This window comes from Cynara cardunculus, unplaced genomic scaffold (assembly GCF_001531365.2).
Source record: "Cynara cardunculus var. scolymus isolate 2C unplaced genomic scaffold, CcrdV1 Un_Scaffold_555, whole genome shotgun sequence".
NCBI lineage: Eukaryota > Viridiplantae > Streptophyta > Magnoliopsida > Asterales > Asteraceae > Cynara > Cynara cardunculus.
In genome coordinates this window covers 177,884-192,566 of record NW_020200587.1, presented here as the reverse complement: position 1 = coordinate 192,566, position 14,683 = coordinate 177,884, and the positions used below count along the sequence as shown (strand labels likewise).

Below are 14,683 nucleotides of genomic sequence, written 5' to 3'. Positions count from 1 at the left end.
AAATCGGTAGTCGATTTTCTAAGTTAACCTTAGCCGAGCGGAATCCTTGTGATAATCACATGATTATCACACCCATATCACACCAAATCGTGTTGATATAAGCGATAATGTGATAATTGTGTGATTTTCACATGATTATCACACTTATATCACATGATTAACCGTTTATTAGATAATGATAATCATGATCGTGTAATCGTATTAAAAGATTTTATGATATCATTTCCATTATTACCCTTTTAATTTTAATATTTTCTGAATCTTTTTAAATTTCAAATTTAGTTTTAAAAACCTTTTAATTTTATTTTTTATCACAATATGTGGTTATTGGGTTGTTCTCGCATTCTCGTAAATCACAGGGTTCTCGTTTGAACCCTTCCCTATATATATATATATATATATCGTAAATCACAGGGTTCTCGTTTGAACCCTTCCCTATATATATATATATATATATATATATATATATATATNCTATATATATATATATATATATATATATATATATATATATATGAAGGATCATGTCAGAATAGAAGTTAAAGTGATAAGCATAATAAGAGATCTGGATCTTGATTACATTCACACCTCCCTATGAATTACGCTTATTACGAGAATTGATTTGTTGTATCTTGATGCATTGTATTAATGTTGATCTCCAAATAGACACAAGGTACAACCGTTTTATGCAATAATTTCAAATATCTCTTAATTATAATTCATAAAGCATGATGTACAAGTTTTTAATACAACACCATCAATATCATCCAAACAGAAAGTCTTAGTTTTGCTTTATTCCTTCCATCACTTTTTCCTCCCCTTTTTAGCTTTAGGCCTCGTAAAACATCTTCTCAAAAATGTTTCATGGTCTCAGCTTTTGGAGGTTTTTCAGACTTCAACTAAATTTAAATTCAAATATTTGTAATGAGTTCTGAGTATATGGGTTTAAAAATCCAATACATGTGCAATTATTTTTCCATTCGATCTTGCTAATACACCTTATTAACCTTCAACTTTATATATTAGTTGACTTGCAAAATAATCATACAAACTTATAATTTAAGGTTAAACTAATGTTTCAGAATTATGATTCACCCACATTGTATCGTATGGGTATACCACTAATAATATAAATATATATTAAGGAGTTTACTTTTTAGAATATAAAAGAAAATACAATCAACCATTTTTCAAAGGAGGTTAATTTGGTCAATAGATGTTTAGTTCCAATGGGCTTGTCTTGGAGTTGCCTTGGATTTGGAAGAATTGGAATTTCCCTTTTCACCTTTTTACCCTTCTGCCCCACACAAGACACTTGCTCACAGGGTCCCACGAAAAAGAAAATGTAGAAACTAATACTCAGACCATTCCACGGGTCGTTTACCAAACATTCGTTCGATAAATGCTTACCACTAAAATTTAACTATATATTTACTTATCAGGTAAAATTTTAGTTCACCAAACCGACATCATATACAACAATTTACCCGGTAAGCGCTTACCGTAGTAAGAGTCATCACCCTCACTTACCGGGTAAGACTCTTGGCCCTTGTCTCATTCTTACCAGATAGGATTCTTGGTTCTTACCATAATTCATCCGGTGTAACGTGACTTGGTAAACACTTACCCTGATATGCGTTTGGCAAACGACCCCTAAGTTACTAAAGCACATCTTACATCAAAAAATTAAAATAATAGAACATAAAAATACCAGTAATACCTGATTTTATCAGATGTGATTCATACGACTTTGATCATCTTAATCTTGTGTTAACCTTGTCCTATAACCACATGTAAAATCACATGTAATCTCACCGTTTTTTGTTTTCTTATTTTGACCATGTTCTTGTTTGATACTCGACCACACAGTATGAGCTCACCAAGGGTAGTTGTGTCTTTTTAAGCATCATGAACCAACCTTTTTTAAAGGGGAAGTCTATCAACTCATTCTTTCTTTTTACAAGTTAAATACCAGTTCAACTTCAACACCATTTTCTCATACCCTAAAATTTCCTTTTCTAAAAACATAACAATAAATACACTTCTTTTACATAAGACTCGGAAGAAAAACAACCACCCAGCAGCCAACTGCTGCTATGAACCTCTTTGCCACGCTATTGAACGAATCTCACAAAAAGGCCGAATTTGCTAAGAACCGAACGAGGATAGCAACAACCGTGCATATGAAGACATTGTTGCCAAAGAGGAATGTAATCGATCCCCCTGTCAACAAGAAGTAAAAAGTTAACCAAAATGTTCACGATCGGATAGGGTAGTAAGAACAAGCAGCAGAGGAGCAAAAGAAAGGCGGGAATTTTTTGATTCAAGTCCCCGTTAAGAACCAAACCAAATCAAACAAACCCTGTAAATCCCACACAAATGTAGGACCCGAGAGGGGTACACAAAGTCGTTGAGTGACTGTTTCCGTGAAGACTTGACTTATAAAACAAAAAATTAATAAAAACACAAAAGCTAAAAAAGTAAAACAATTAATCAAAATTTGAAAAGGTCGCGCCTTGTAAAATACGCAGGCCATGGTTCGTCGTACACAAACGCTATACACATTCTAACAAGAATTCAAATCGTTACCTGTATCATAGACGAGCACGATCTTCTTTTTCCTTAGCAATCTGCTGCCTCTGCTTTTCCACCAGTTTATCAAGAGCACCCTGCACAGCATCATGTCCACCAATAAGCAGCCGAGTGATAATTTCTGGATCTTTCTCGAATCGAGCCTCCTCAAATTCCTTTCGGGCATTTGCTCGGAGAACATCACGCCACAAGACGCCATGTGAATCAGGCCACATGAAGAAACGGGTTGCACGAATTATATCTCGGTAGAGACCCAGTACCTCACGGCGGGTACTCGTAAGTCTTTGCCGAGTTAATTTCTCATCTTCATCATCATTGTAGCTCTTTTTCTCTTTCTTGGCTACATGTCGATCCAATAACTCCTCCACAGTATCTGGGCCATTATTCAAGAAAAACCGACACTGGAGGCGGTGAAAATATAGGTCGGACTGAAGATAAGTTGCAAGGGTCCGCCATTTCGCGATAGCAGCTGCCATCTCCTCTTTGCCACTGTATAACCTCACGTTTGTAGAAGGAAACGAGAAATCTGTGTCACAAGGTATAATGTAAGAAATCAAAATCTTGCAACTCATCAATAAGTTGGAATATCAGATGGTCCATAATTCATAACTTATGTGAAATAGTAAGCAATTTATCAGAAAAGGAGAGAGCAAAACAGAAAGTGGATAGATGCATGGAGCTCATGCTGAAGACAATGATGTTCAATCCATTCGCAACACAATCAGATACATGGTTTGCTCCAATGAGTTTTACCCAACTCAGTCTCATCAATAAATAACCGCAGGTGTCCGGGCCAGCTTGTGTGCACCTTAACTAATCCCACGCGGCATGGAGTTAACAGCCAGAAAAACCTTCAGTAGTCCTGAGGGGACTCGAACTTAGTGACCATTAGGAAGAAAACCCAATATCTTACCAGTTGGGAGCTATCCCAAGAGTTGGTCTAGACAAAACCAAACCAACCCAGTAAATCCCACTTGAAAATAGGGTGTGGGAGGGGTAGGATGCAAGCGGACCTTACATCAACCACAAGGATCCGTGAAGACCCCTGGTTTGTGCTTGTACAAACAAACAATAAGATAGGTAACCTAACAGGTAATCGGGAAATACAACAGGTAGAAGACAATTCACTGTGTGTGGCCGATGCAATTTCCAGGTGTTTTCATATCTAAAGTTAGGGGTTGTTTGGTAGATATAGAATGATTAAGAGCCTTTGTATGATTTAGTGTAGAATTAAAACTGGTTGTTTAGTAAGTGTTCTGAATGGACAGTCTAAATGACAGAAAATCACCATTTTAACCCTTTGTATGTTTGGTGTTGAGTGAAACATGATTGTCAGATAACCGTTATGAATTAGTAAATAACCTTGTAATATATCACTTTGCTATTAGGAAAAAGAATTGCAAAATAACATTCATTGGCAAGTCAAACACATACACAGGAAAATGCAATCAAAAACTCAAAAATGTAAATATCAAAAGACTACTACAATGTTCAACATATGCAGATTTTACAAGAATACATCACCTTAATGCACCTCCTTGAAAGGTTGTCACATCCAAAGGACTATTACATTGTTCAACTTATGTAGATTTTCTTGATAGCCACTTGGTCTTGCTATCTTGGTACTAGTTGTCATCATCAACAAATCATCTATGAACATAGCAGTCATCTTACAAAGTGAAGGATTCGTGCAACAGCTGTTGTACCTTGTGACTAACCTATTTGGAGTCAAGTTATGCTTGCTGCACGTAATCCATGTAGAGACACACCAAAAAGCTTGAGTTACTCATTTTCATTATGTGAATTTTATACACAAATGATAGTATGCCATGATCATTGTGTTCTATGCAGGTAAGTGGTTCTTTACTAAAAAAATGCAAGAAGTAATTTCTTTTAAAATTTCATCTGCAATATTTACATTCCTGAAACATTGTTGTGTAGAGATGGGACAATTGCATGTTCTTCCAGGCTTCGTTAGTTGAAATAACAAACTAAGGCCTCAAATGCATAAACTATGACCAACGTGGGTATTATAAGAAAATAATGGTGTCTACCAGCTCTGATGTAAAATAAGCCAAGTTTCAGAAAATTTGGTGAAAACAGCTCATTAACATCACAAAAGCTTTCAATATTACAAAGGACTAGGTGTTCATCATATACATCAAAGAAACATATGCTTAAATATTTGATATCGTATGAAACTTTGAGATCGAAAGAATTATGTTTGTCAAAGCGTGTGGTGTTGTTTCAGTCCCCAGGGTCTAATTAGGATGTTACCATAAAAGATGTGGTGGAATGAGGATGTACAAAACAGGTGCTGCAATCACGTATACTGCAGAATGCGATTGTCAAGTCATTGAAGTAGCAAATGCATATGCAATTGTCAAAGAAATCTGATTTTTTTAACAGAACATATATAAGTTTTGCTTTAGGAAAGTGCTAGTTCTCACCTCAACAGTCAAAATATAATTTTCCAGATCAGGAACTACTCCTAGTGATATTACAACACACACAAACAATAACACTAACACTTGGTAGGTGAGAAAGTAAACAAAAAGCTACCTGTAAGAAGACATTGTATGGTGCAAGGATGATGCAAAGATGGAGAAGCAGCATTGAATTTCAAGCAAAGACACCAAAAGGACTTGAAAAATAAGAGAAAATGGGGCGAAGGTTTACCTATTACTCCAGCAATCAGAATGAGATGAGGGAGCGATGATGAGATCAGAGATGAAAGGAAAGGGAGCAGCAGAGGAAACGAGAGGAACGAATGGATGAGAGAAGAGCAATTGTGGAAAAAAGTAGCCCCTAAATGATACGAACATAACACGGTCAATGAACAATTCATACATGGATTGAGCTATTTTGAGCCTCTAATTTTTTTACCAGACAAGATTGGGTCTGGCCGAATCAGTGGCATCCTCTTAATGAAACATTAAGAGCTAAACCAAACAACCCCTTAGTTTGATCAATTACCATCTAACAACCTTTCTCAGGTGTTTTTGTATCAATTTCCCCTGCTACATCAGTATGCATTCAGGAACAGCAATCATTTAAGCTTTTGGTTACAACATAACTATCTCAATTTTGATCAGAAACATTAACCCTGCATTTACTTCTTTCGGGTGTTGATTTTTAAATTACATAAAGAAGATAAAATACATACAATTATACCAAATACATTAACACCAAACTTCTTCAGCAATTATGCTTGATATTAAGAGACTGTTAAAAATATCTCAATTTTGATCAGAAACATTCACCCTGCATTTACTTCTTTCGGGTGTTGATTTTTCAATTACATAAAGAAGATAAAATACATACAATTATACCAAATACATTAACACCAAACTTCTTCAGCAATTATGCTTGATATTAAGAGACTGTTAAATACAGTCTTCAGTGTGCGAACTTTGTTTCACACAGGAATGGAAACAAAAAGTTGGTCAATTTAAAAATACCGATCTATTTGTTAAATCAAATAAGTTACAGTTGGGTTTATGGAGAGTGAGCTTTGATTGTTAGTTGGACTGGGCTATGTATACTAGATATTTAGGGTCAAGAGATAACACTTGGCTTGTGTGCCTGTGTATTTTTGATTATTTCTTTTTAGTTTGTTATTGGATAATGCCTATAGACAGTTTCTATAAGTGTCAAAACCTGTCATGTCTGATCTATAAATACCAACTAACACATCTGCATGATCTATCTTCTTTCCCTCTTTATCTTCCCTCCACAAAAGATATTCATGAGGATTAACAATGGTTGTGTTCTTATTTTAGATTAGGAATACTGGGGGGTGTATTAACCAACAACCCATACACCATCTAGAACGGGGGCTAGTAATATCCTAAGGACAGTGTTATTACACGTTCTAATCTGTTTTCCTATTTAGTGAATTTTTAGTGAATTTCCAACAGAAGCAATGTATGAGATGAATTCCAAACTAAAAGCTATGAATGCATTTGCCATCAAATCTGACTGACAAAATGCGATCAAGACCTAGCAAACGCGTTTCATGTCCTGTCCCTGTCTAAATGTAGCACCAAATGTGGAACAGCAAATTTTTGTTCTGCCTTGTCCCCCACATACCAAACCCATCCTTAATGACTTTATAGACTTGAATAAGTACAAACATACAGGCACCACCAATACCACCTGCTATCTATTGCATGTAGAACCAAGAAAAAGGTTGCATTTCTGAAAGAGCTAAACATGTCAGGAAGATCTCCTCCAAGTTAAAAACAATTTACACCTACTGGCCTTAACAGAAACCATTTCCAAACTGATTCTTCTATATTATACTATTAGATCTGGCCAGGGAAACCTCAAAAATTACTCATAAAAATTAGGGTTAGGACCAATTTGCAAAATCAGATTAGGTTGATCGAAAAGAGAATCAAACGCTAGAACTTTGCAATAGGTAGTAATAGAAGAACCTACTAGTAACAACACAGGGCAGCAACATATGGCAAGAGATTCAGGCAAAAAACGAGATCACAACAATAATAAAATCAAAAGGGGAGCAGAGAAAGATCAAATCTTTGTTAATGTCGAACCACAAGCCTTGGAAGCACAAGAAAAATCAAGAATTACCTGATTACGAGAGATGATGCGTGGAGGGAGAACGGTGGTTGAGGGACGGCGACGGTCGTTGAGGGGCTGAGGGACGGCGACAATTTAGCAGTTTATAAACGCACCGTTACATTTAAACGACTTTTAAACCTTCCATCTCGGTCATCTATTTTTTATTTTATTTATCCATATTATCTTATAAACCATATTTATTTAAAAATATCATATATTTATGTATAAAGTCTTACAAAAACTAATAATCCATTAAATACTACTATTTTATACATTCAATCTTAAAATCTCTTAATTTACGATTAAAATAACACATAGTACAAGTTACCAATACACATTATTACTTTTTCTTTTCATGTTCTCAAGATACTTTTGATATCTTTCACTCATGCTTTCACCCTCTCATACATCTATGTTTTTTCCTCATCCCCCAAAGTGAGATTAAACTGATATTCACCATGAGTTATTAAAAGTTATCTCATTCATCTCTCATTCAATTACTCTAGAACTCTCGATCTCTTGATTCTTTGCTCTTGGTGTAAATCGAACACATTTGCCGCGTCGTTTAAATATGTTGGATTTTAAACTGTCATACAATTTTTTTCATCAATAGACTGTAATTAGAACCATAACTCTTGTTTATTCAAATTGTATTAATATGTAAAGACCAAGTGTAACTTATATCATTGTTAAATCTTCTCTAATAAAACCAATAAAACTTCAAAATCGTTAAAATTCACGGCTCCCGCCGCATTGCACGAATACACAACTATTTCATCATGATTCATGGGCAAAAGCCCTTTGTTAACACTTTTCGTTCTTTCAGATTGATATAAAAAGATGACCTTCGTGGTTTGCAAAAACGTCTGGATGTAATTTCTCCCGTTAGTAAAAAATTCCATGAAATGATACACATTTTCCTTTTTTTGTCTTTTTCCTTGTCAAAATTGATTTTTTTATTCTGAATTATATGGTTTTTTATCAGGTAAAAAATAAAAAATGATAAAATGACGAAAACCTCACCATTTAACCAAAATTTTAACATCCGTTAAAGGAAGAGATCAAATATAAACGTTTTTACATGAACGAAGAATGCTATTTAAGATGAATCCCCTTAGCTTGAGGGGCGTCCTGGAAAGTTTGAAAATGCAAGGGGTGATTTGAAAGTTTTTAAAAGTAAAGGGGCTTAAAAAGAAAAGTGTTATAAAACAAAAACAAGGGATCCCACTCTCTTCCAAACTCAAACTCGCCAACAAAACGAAGTTCGACCTCCGTCGGCCGCTCCGCCTCTCACGGTGCCTCTTTCCAACTCCGGCTCCACCGCCTCTGTATAACTCCGGCGAGTCTTCCAAATCGGGATTTCAATCCAAACCCTAACTCAAGTTTCAAATTGGTACCTTTTGTGTCAGCTCTTGTACACAGGAAGCTCTCGTTCGGAAAATAAAGCCAACCGCCAATGGCCGTCGTCAAGCCAAGTCTCCGTCGTGTCTGTCGCCTGGCCACCACCATCAATTCCTTTTCTTCTTCCTCCTCAGCCGTCATCTCGGCCTCTCATTCCGACACAGAGACTGAGACAACAGCAGTCGTCACCACCGCCACCCAGAAACTATCTCACTCGGAAACCCTAATATCGGAAAAACTCCATTCTCTAATAAAAAACCACCACCGTCAAAACCCTAACCCTAATCCGATCGTCACCCCTTTCCCTCCGGACTTCTCCATCCCGTCTCTCTCCTTCGACTTTTCCAACATCTCCCACCACCAACCCCTCTCCCCCGCCGTTATCCGCTGCGTAATCGAAAAATGCGCCGCCGTGCGTCATGGTATTCCTTTTGCACAAGCCCTAGCTTTCTTCAATTGGGCAACCTCAATGACCGATGGCACAAGAACCGATTCACCAGACCCCTACAATGAAATGATCGACCTCGCCGGAAAATCCCGCCAGTTCGACGTAGCTTGGCAGGTAATTGAACTAATGAAAGCAAGAAATATACAAATTTCCGTTGATACCTTTTCGATTTTGATACGTAGGTATGTTAGGGCTGGATTAGCTGCCGAAGCTGTTCATGCGTTTAACCGAATGGAGGAATATAATTGTAAGCCTGATCGAATTGCTTTCTCGATTGTGATCGGAATTCTTTGCAAGAAACGAAGAGCAGAAGAAGCTCAATCGTTCTTCAATAGCTTGAAGCATAAATTCGAACCAGATGTTATTCTGTACACCAGTTTAGTCCATGGATGGTGCAGGGCAGGTAACATTTCAGAAGCTGAAAGGGTTTTCCACGAAATGAAAACATCTGGAATCAAACCAAATGTCTACACTTACACCATTGTTATCGATGCTTTGTGTAGAAATGGTCAGATAACTCGTGCCCACGATGTGTTTGCTGAAATGCTTGACCAAAAAATCGAACCCAATGCCATTACTTACAACAATCTAATGCGGGTTCATGTCAAATCCGGCCGAACCGAAAAGGTTTTGCAAGTTTACAATCAAATGAAACGACTATCTTGTCCCCCTGATTTGATCACTTACAACTTCCTTATCGAAAGCCATTGTAAAGATGGGAATCGTGATGAAGCAATCAAGATTCTGAACTCGATGAGCAAGAAAGGGTGTGAGCCAAATGCAAGTAGCTTCAACCCCATTTTTAAAGAAATCTTGAAAGCCCGAGATGTAAATGGTGCTCATAGATTGTTTGGGAGGATGAAGGAGATGAAATGTAAGCCGAATACAGTGACTTATAATGTGTTGATGAGGATGTTTGCTGATATGAAATCGGCGGATATGGTGTTGAAGTTGAGAAAGGAGATGGATGAGAATGAGGTTGAGCTTAATGTGAACAGTTATAGGATCTTGATTGGGATGTATTGTGGAATGGGGCATTGGAACAATGCTTATAAGTTTTTTAGGGAGATGATTGAAGAGAAGTGTTTGAAACCTAGCCATGGTGATTATGAAATGGTATTGGGGCAGCTTAGGAAGGCTGGGCAGATCAAGAAACATGAAGAATTGGTGGAGAAGATGGTGAGTAGGGGTTTTGTTGCTAGACCTTTGTAGTATGGTATGGTGCCACCCTCCGGAAAGGTAACCGCTTATATGCCCGCTAAGAGCCACGAGCCGCTAAGAGCCACGAGCGGATTTTGGCTCTGGCTTGGGCTGGGGGGGGGGGTTGCGCACCCTCTCTATCGTCGGGCGCAATTGGAAAAAACTAGGGATCTTAAAAGATGCACCTCTAAGTTTCCTGAAAGTGGTTGCAATCTACCGGTAGTGTCATTATTTTGTATGTCATTTTATTCTTATAATCAAATTTTGTTTTCTTTTATATTATGCTTCATTATTTTGTGCATTGTTAAAAAAAAATTGGTTTCAACCACAAGGTGGTGCATGATTGGTTTGAGCTTGGTTCCAAAGGTCAAAAGTATTAGGTCTTATGTTCAAATCCAAGGAAAAATAAAAATCTCCTTATGGCCACGGAGCTTCAAATGCTTGACTCCGAGCTATCTGCAAAACAGGTGGTCGTCTTAGGATTAGTCGGCTCGCATAACGGGTTGGATATCCAGGTTAATAAAAAAATGTGGTTCCAACTCTGGTTTCGATGCACCTCCTTTGTTGGGTGGTTAGTCTCGAACCTGTAGTGGTTTGAGTGATCGTATAGACTAAGGATGTTAACAAGATATGCACAAACAAGTCCGAAGCCTAGTCCACGTTCAACCGACTCAAAAAAGCACAGAGCACAAAGTCTGGGCCAGCTTTCAAATTCTGTTCAAGCCGGAATTCGGGGGGTTGGCTGGGCCCAAAAAGAACCCAATAAGCCCAAAATTTTGAGGGTTGGCCGGGCCCGATAAACCCGATAACCAATAAATTATAATAAAAATTGAAACAAAACAAACTACACCAAAAGATATTACATTATTATTTTTAATATAACATCAATTTTAATAAATGTTTATTTGTTTTCCATGGTTCCTCAATATCGCTTATGTCATGATCTACATCCTAGATCTTTCCGTTTCATTATCTAGCTTATATTCCTCATGTAACATTATAGAGTGTTTCGATCAAATTATCATCTCATCAAAATTAGCGAATTAAACTCAAAAGTTAAAAAGCTTGATTAGTCGGTAGATGGAAATCGGTTCCTGTATACCTTACCCTAAGACACTGTGATTTATTTTTTAATGATGATCGTAAAACCGATAAGATGATACACTCTAAATGGGTAGCACAAACCCTTTTTCAACTACTATTTGATATTTATTTACATTTTGACTAAAATCATGACGGTGGGAGTTAAAACCAAATCAAATCAATTGGACAAACACATGTATATCTAGAGGTAGAATATACACAAATCTTGCATCTAGAGGTTGTTTATCTTGCAAAGGATAACTATTTATTCGAAAGGGTCTTTGACATAGCGTTATCGTAGTCCTTGGCCTCGTTGGAGGTCAGGGGTTCAAACCTCATTAAAGGTGAGAAGGGTGTGTGAATTTATTTGTTGTATTTGCCGTATATAAATAATATGTACTTCAAAAAACAAGTATTTATGATTATGTATTCTATCAATAAAAATTGTTGGTTTACTTTCATCTATTTTGCTAAAATAAAAAAGAGGCTAAAAAATGGCCCCGTTGCTTTCCGGTCTTGGCTGGACCTTCCCTTGTGGTTGGTTTCTTTCTCTTCTCCTCCTTTCTTTCCCCTTGGGGAACCTTGGATATTTCTGGTGGATGTGGTTCGCCCCCACCTGAACGCGTAATCTGTTTGCTTTTAACGTTTAGTGTTTTATCTTGATAAGAGGGGCCTCCCCCCTCTCTACCAAAAAAATGCACAAATGTAGTTTGACTAGAAAAAAAATCATTGTGTTCCATGCTTCCATCTTTCTTTCCTGCTTGTTTCCAAGTAAAACTCATGTTCAAGATTCCAAAGAGGTTACAAATTCAATCTTAGATAACAACAAATGATGGAAAATGTGACCAAAATTTTTCATTCCTTCGAACCGTAACGCAATGATGATTAATGGCCTTGCATATCGAGCATCTCATCTAAACCCTTCAATCTCTCCATTCCTTCGCTAATCAAGTAACGGATCCTTTGTTTGTCGTTGCAAGCTCGGTTGTTCTCCATCTCTTGTCTAATTGTTTGCATCAACTCGCCTGCAAATATTTTCAGTCCAACTCTTTAGGGTCCGTTTGGTTTGTGGGATTTGGTGTGATTTGGAATTGATTTTCATTCCACTGACGATGTTTCGGAAATGAAAATTCTTCACAATGTTCATTTCTCAAAAGGGTTTTCGTGGATACAATATTTCTACTTCTTTCGGGTAGAGATAAGGTCTGTGTACATACCCTCTGCAGACCCTATTTCATATGGGATTTACTGAGTTCATTTGGTTTGGTCAAACATAATATCGTTCACTTTTTTTTGGATAAGTGGCGGGTCTTTTGTTTTTCGGTCTTTTGGGGAACTTCAATATGAACATTTTAAAACCTATTAATAGAAATGTTGCATAAGAAAGTTCACCTCTGCTGGGAACAGGCGCTCTTTTAGCAATTCGTAGAGCTTGTCTATACAGCTTCAGCACTCGAGCACGCAGAATGAAAGTCTGCAAATCAAAGGAGACAACCATAACTGACTCTCCCCTGTCGTCCAACAATATCGGATTAGAATCTACTTCAAACACACATTTATCAAAATTCTGATAAATTTTCAATTATATCCTGTGTATAGATCAAGATTAACATTGCATTTCAATGAAAATTACCAAAAACAACAGCTAGAAACAGTAAAAAAAGCAGCCGTTGGGGGTAGCTGAACTGGTCAGCATTGGGTTTGCTCCTCATTGGAGGTTTTCCTGTTGTTAACTTTAAGGCCCCATGAGATAAATTGGCGTGCACTCAAGCTGGTTCAGACACCCATGGTTATAGAAAATCATATCTTATAGTAGTATGTCAAGGACATTAAGAAAATACAACCCATGTGTGGAAAAAAGGCTCATAAGCAAATAGTAGCCAGTCTTGATGCCTGCTTACTCGGTTACTCCTTAAACTTGCTTTGGTTTTCATAAAGCCGTGAAATCCTTAACTAGTTCTCAACACGCGGCTTAATACATGAAGATGCCAAATTTCATAGTGAAACAACTCCTTAATCAGAACGGAGAACCCACAGTCACCACCACCAAATAAACCAAAAGTTTCTAAAGTTTCAAAAGATTGATGATGAATCATGAGTGAACTCCCATAGGCCCTCCTTATACCAAACCAAACGAACCCAGTATATCTTATGCGGAGTAGGGTCTGGGGAGGGTACAACGTAAGTTGACCTTACCTCTACCGCAAAGGAATAGAGTGTGTTTCGGTGTAGACCGCTGCTTCTAAAACAAGTTATCAACATGATGTAAAACCAATGCTATGTAAAAGTATCTACCAAAAACCAACAATTTGGGGCTGAATTTTGCTTAAAAAAAAGGGTATCATGTAATATTACAATATCTTCTGAACCATTAAGATATAATTGTTGTATCTATTTGGTTTGCATCAATTCTGGAATTCCTAAATCATAGAAATTGACTTCAAAAACCCCCAAAATGTATCTACATATTAGGACTGGAAGATCGTAATTAGAAGCCAGATGAACATATCTTACACAGAAAGATGGAAATAAACCCTAAAAATGAAATCAAAATCAATCAATAAAACAAACCTAGTCTTTTCTAATCGGCTAGAAGTCACAATGAAAGCATAATCGAGGTTCGGTTAGCAGAAACAGACAACCAATTGAGTTAACATGAAATTACGAGCAATTTGCAAGAAATCAAAAGTTGCCAAGGATCATAAAAGATCGGAAGCTTCATATAAAACGCAGTATATCTTAAGCCCTTAATCATACTGTAACTAGGGTTTTTATCAAGAAATAAAGAAAAAGAGATGATGAAAAGACTTACCTCAAAATTTGTCGAGCTTTTCTTTCTTCCAGTCGTCAGTTCTCAGTTTCTTCCATCCATGATTTCAGGATTCATCTTCGTTGTCTAGTCGAATTCAGTTGAAAGCAATTCAAGACCTCATTCGGGTCGGGTCAAAAGAATCCATCTTCATTATTTGGACACCATTCTAATCCCAAGATAATGGGCGGGTCTGGATAGACTCTCCGACACGTTTAACTCCGATCAAACAGAGCTATTCAACCGGGAGTTGTTTGTTTAATTTTTAATAGTTTTATTAAGAGATAGAGTTTGAATCATTAAGAGTTGAATTTTGTTTGATGAAAATAAAGTTTGTTTCTTAATGATTCTAAAACTATCTGAATGATTTTGTATCTTGGGTGTCTCTTAACCATTAAATGCTTTAATTTCATTGTAAATAATTACCAAACAATTATATTTTCTTTTGCATTATATCATGAGAGTCTCTTAATCAATTTTGACCACTTAATCATTCTGCACTGCATCATTCAACAACTGTCAAACAGCCCATTAGATACGCCGCACTGATCTTTAGAGTGGTT

At 36.9% G+C, this 14,683-nt stretch overlaps 3 protein-coding genes across 3 annotated transcripts; 1 reads left to right on the top strand and 2 right to left on the bottom strand.

The window, feature by feature from the left end:
* Positions 1-1,925: 1,925 nt before the first annotated feature.
* On the bottom strand, positions 1,926-5,525 carry LOC112501785. The gene is made up of 4 exons (XM_025105504.1): positions 5,479-5,525; positions 5,272-5,400; positions 2,590-3,118; positions 1,926-2,223 (listed from the first exon to the last, which is right to left on the bottom strand). The coding sequence occupies exons 1-3, from the start codon at positions 5,510-5,512 to the stop codon at positions 2,595-2,597; spliced, it is 687 nt and encodes a 228-aa protein (XP_024961272.1). The 5' UTR covers positions 5,513-5,525; the 3' UTR covers positions 1,926-2,223; positions 2,590-2,594.
* Positions 5,526-8,455: 2,930 nt separating this feature from the next.
* LOC112501792 (pentatricopeptide repeat-containing protein At1g20300, mitochondrial) lies at positions 8,456-10,289 on the top strand. Its single transcript, XM_025105517.1, has one exon. It carries the CDS (start codon positions 8,636-8,638, stop codon positions 10,238-10,240), a length of 1,605 nt encoding a protein of 534 aa, XP_024961285.1. The 5' UTR covers positions 8,456-8,635; the 3' UTR covers positions 10,241-10,289.
* A 1,737-nt stretch (positions 10,290-12,026) lies between these two features.
* On the bottom strand, positions 12,027-14,221 carry LOC112501789. The gene is made up of 3 exons (XM_025105510.1): positions 14,124-14,221; positions 12,704-12,822; positions 12,027-12,336 (listed from the first exon to the last, which is right to left on the bottom strand). The coding sequence occupies exons 2-3, from the start codon at positions 12,807-12,809 to the stop codon at positions 12,197-12,199; spliced, it is 246 nt and encodes an 81-aa protein (XP_024961278.1). The 5' UTR covers positions 12,810-12,822; positions 14,124-14,221; the 3' UTR covers positions 12,027-12,196.
* Positions 14,222-14,683: the final 462 nt, after the last annotated feature.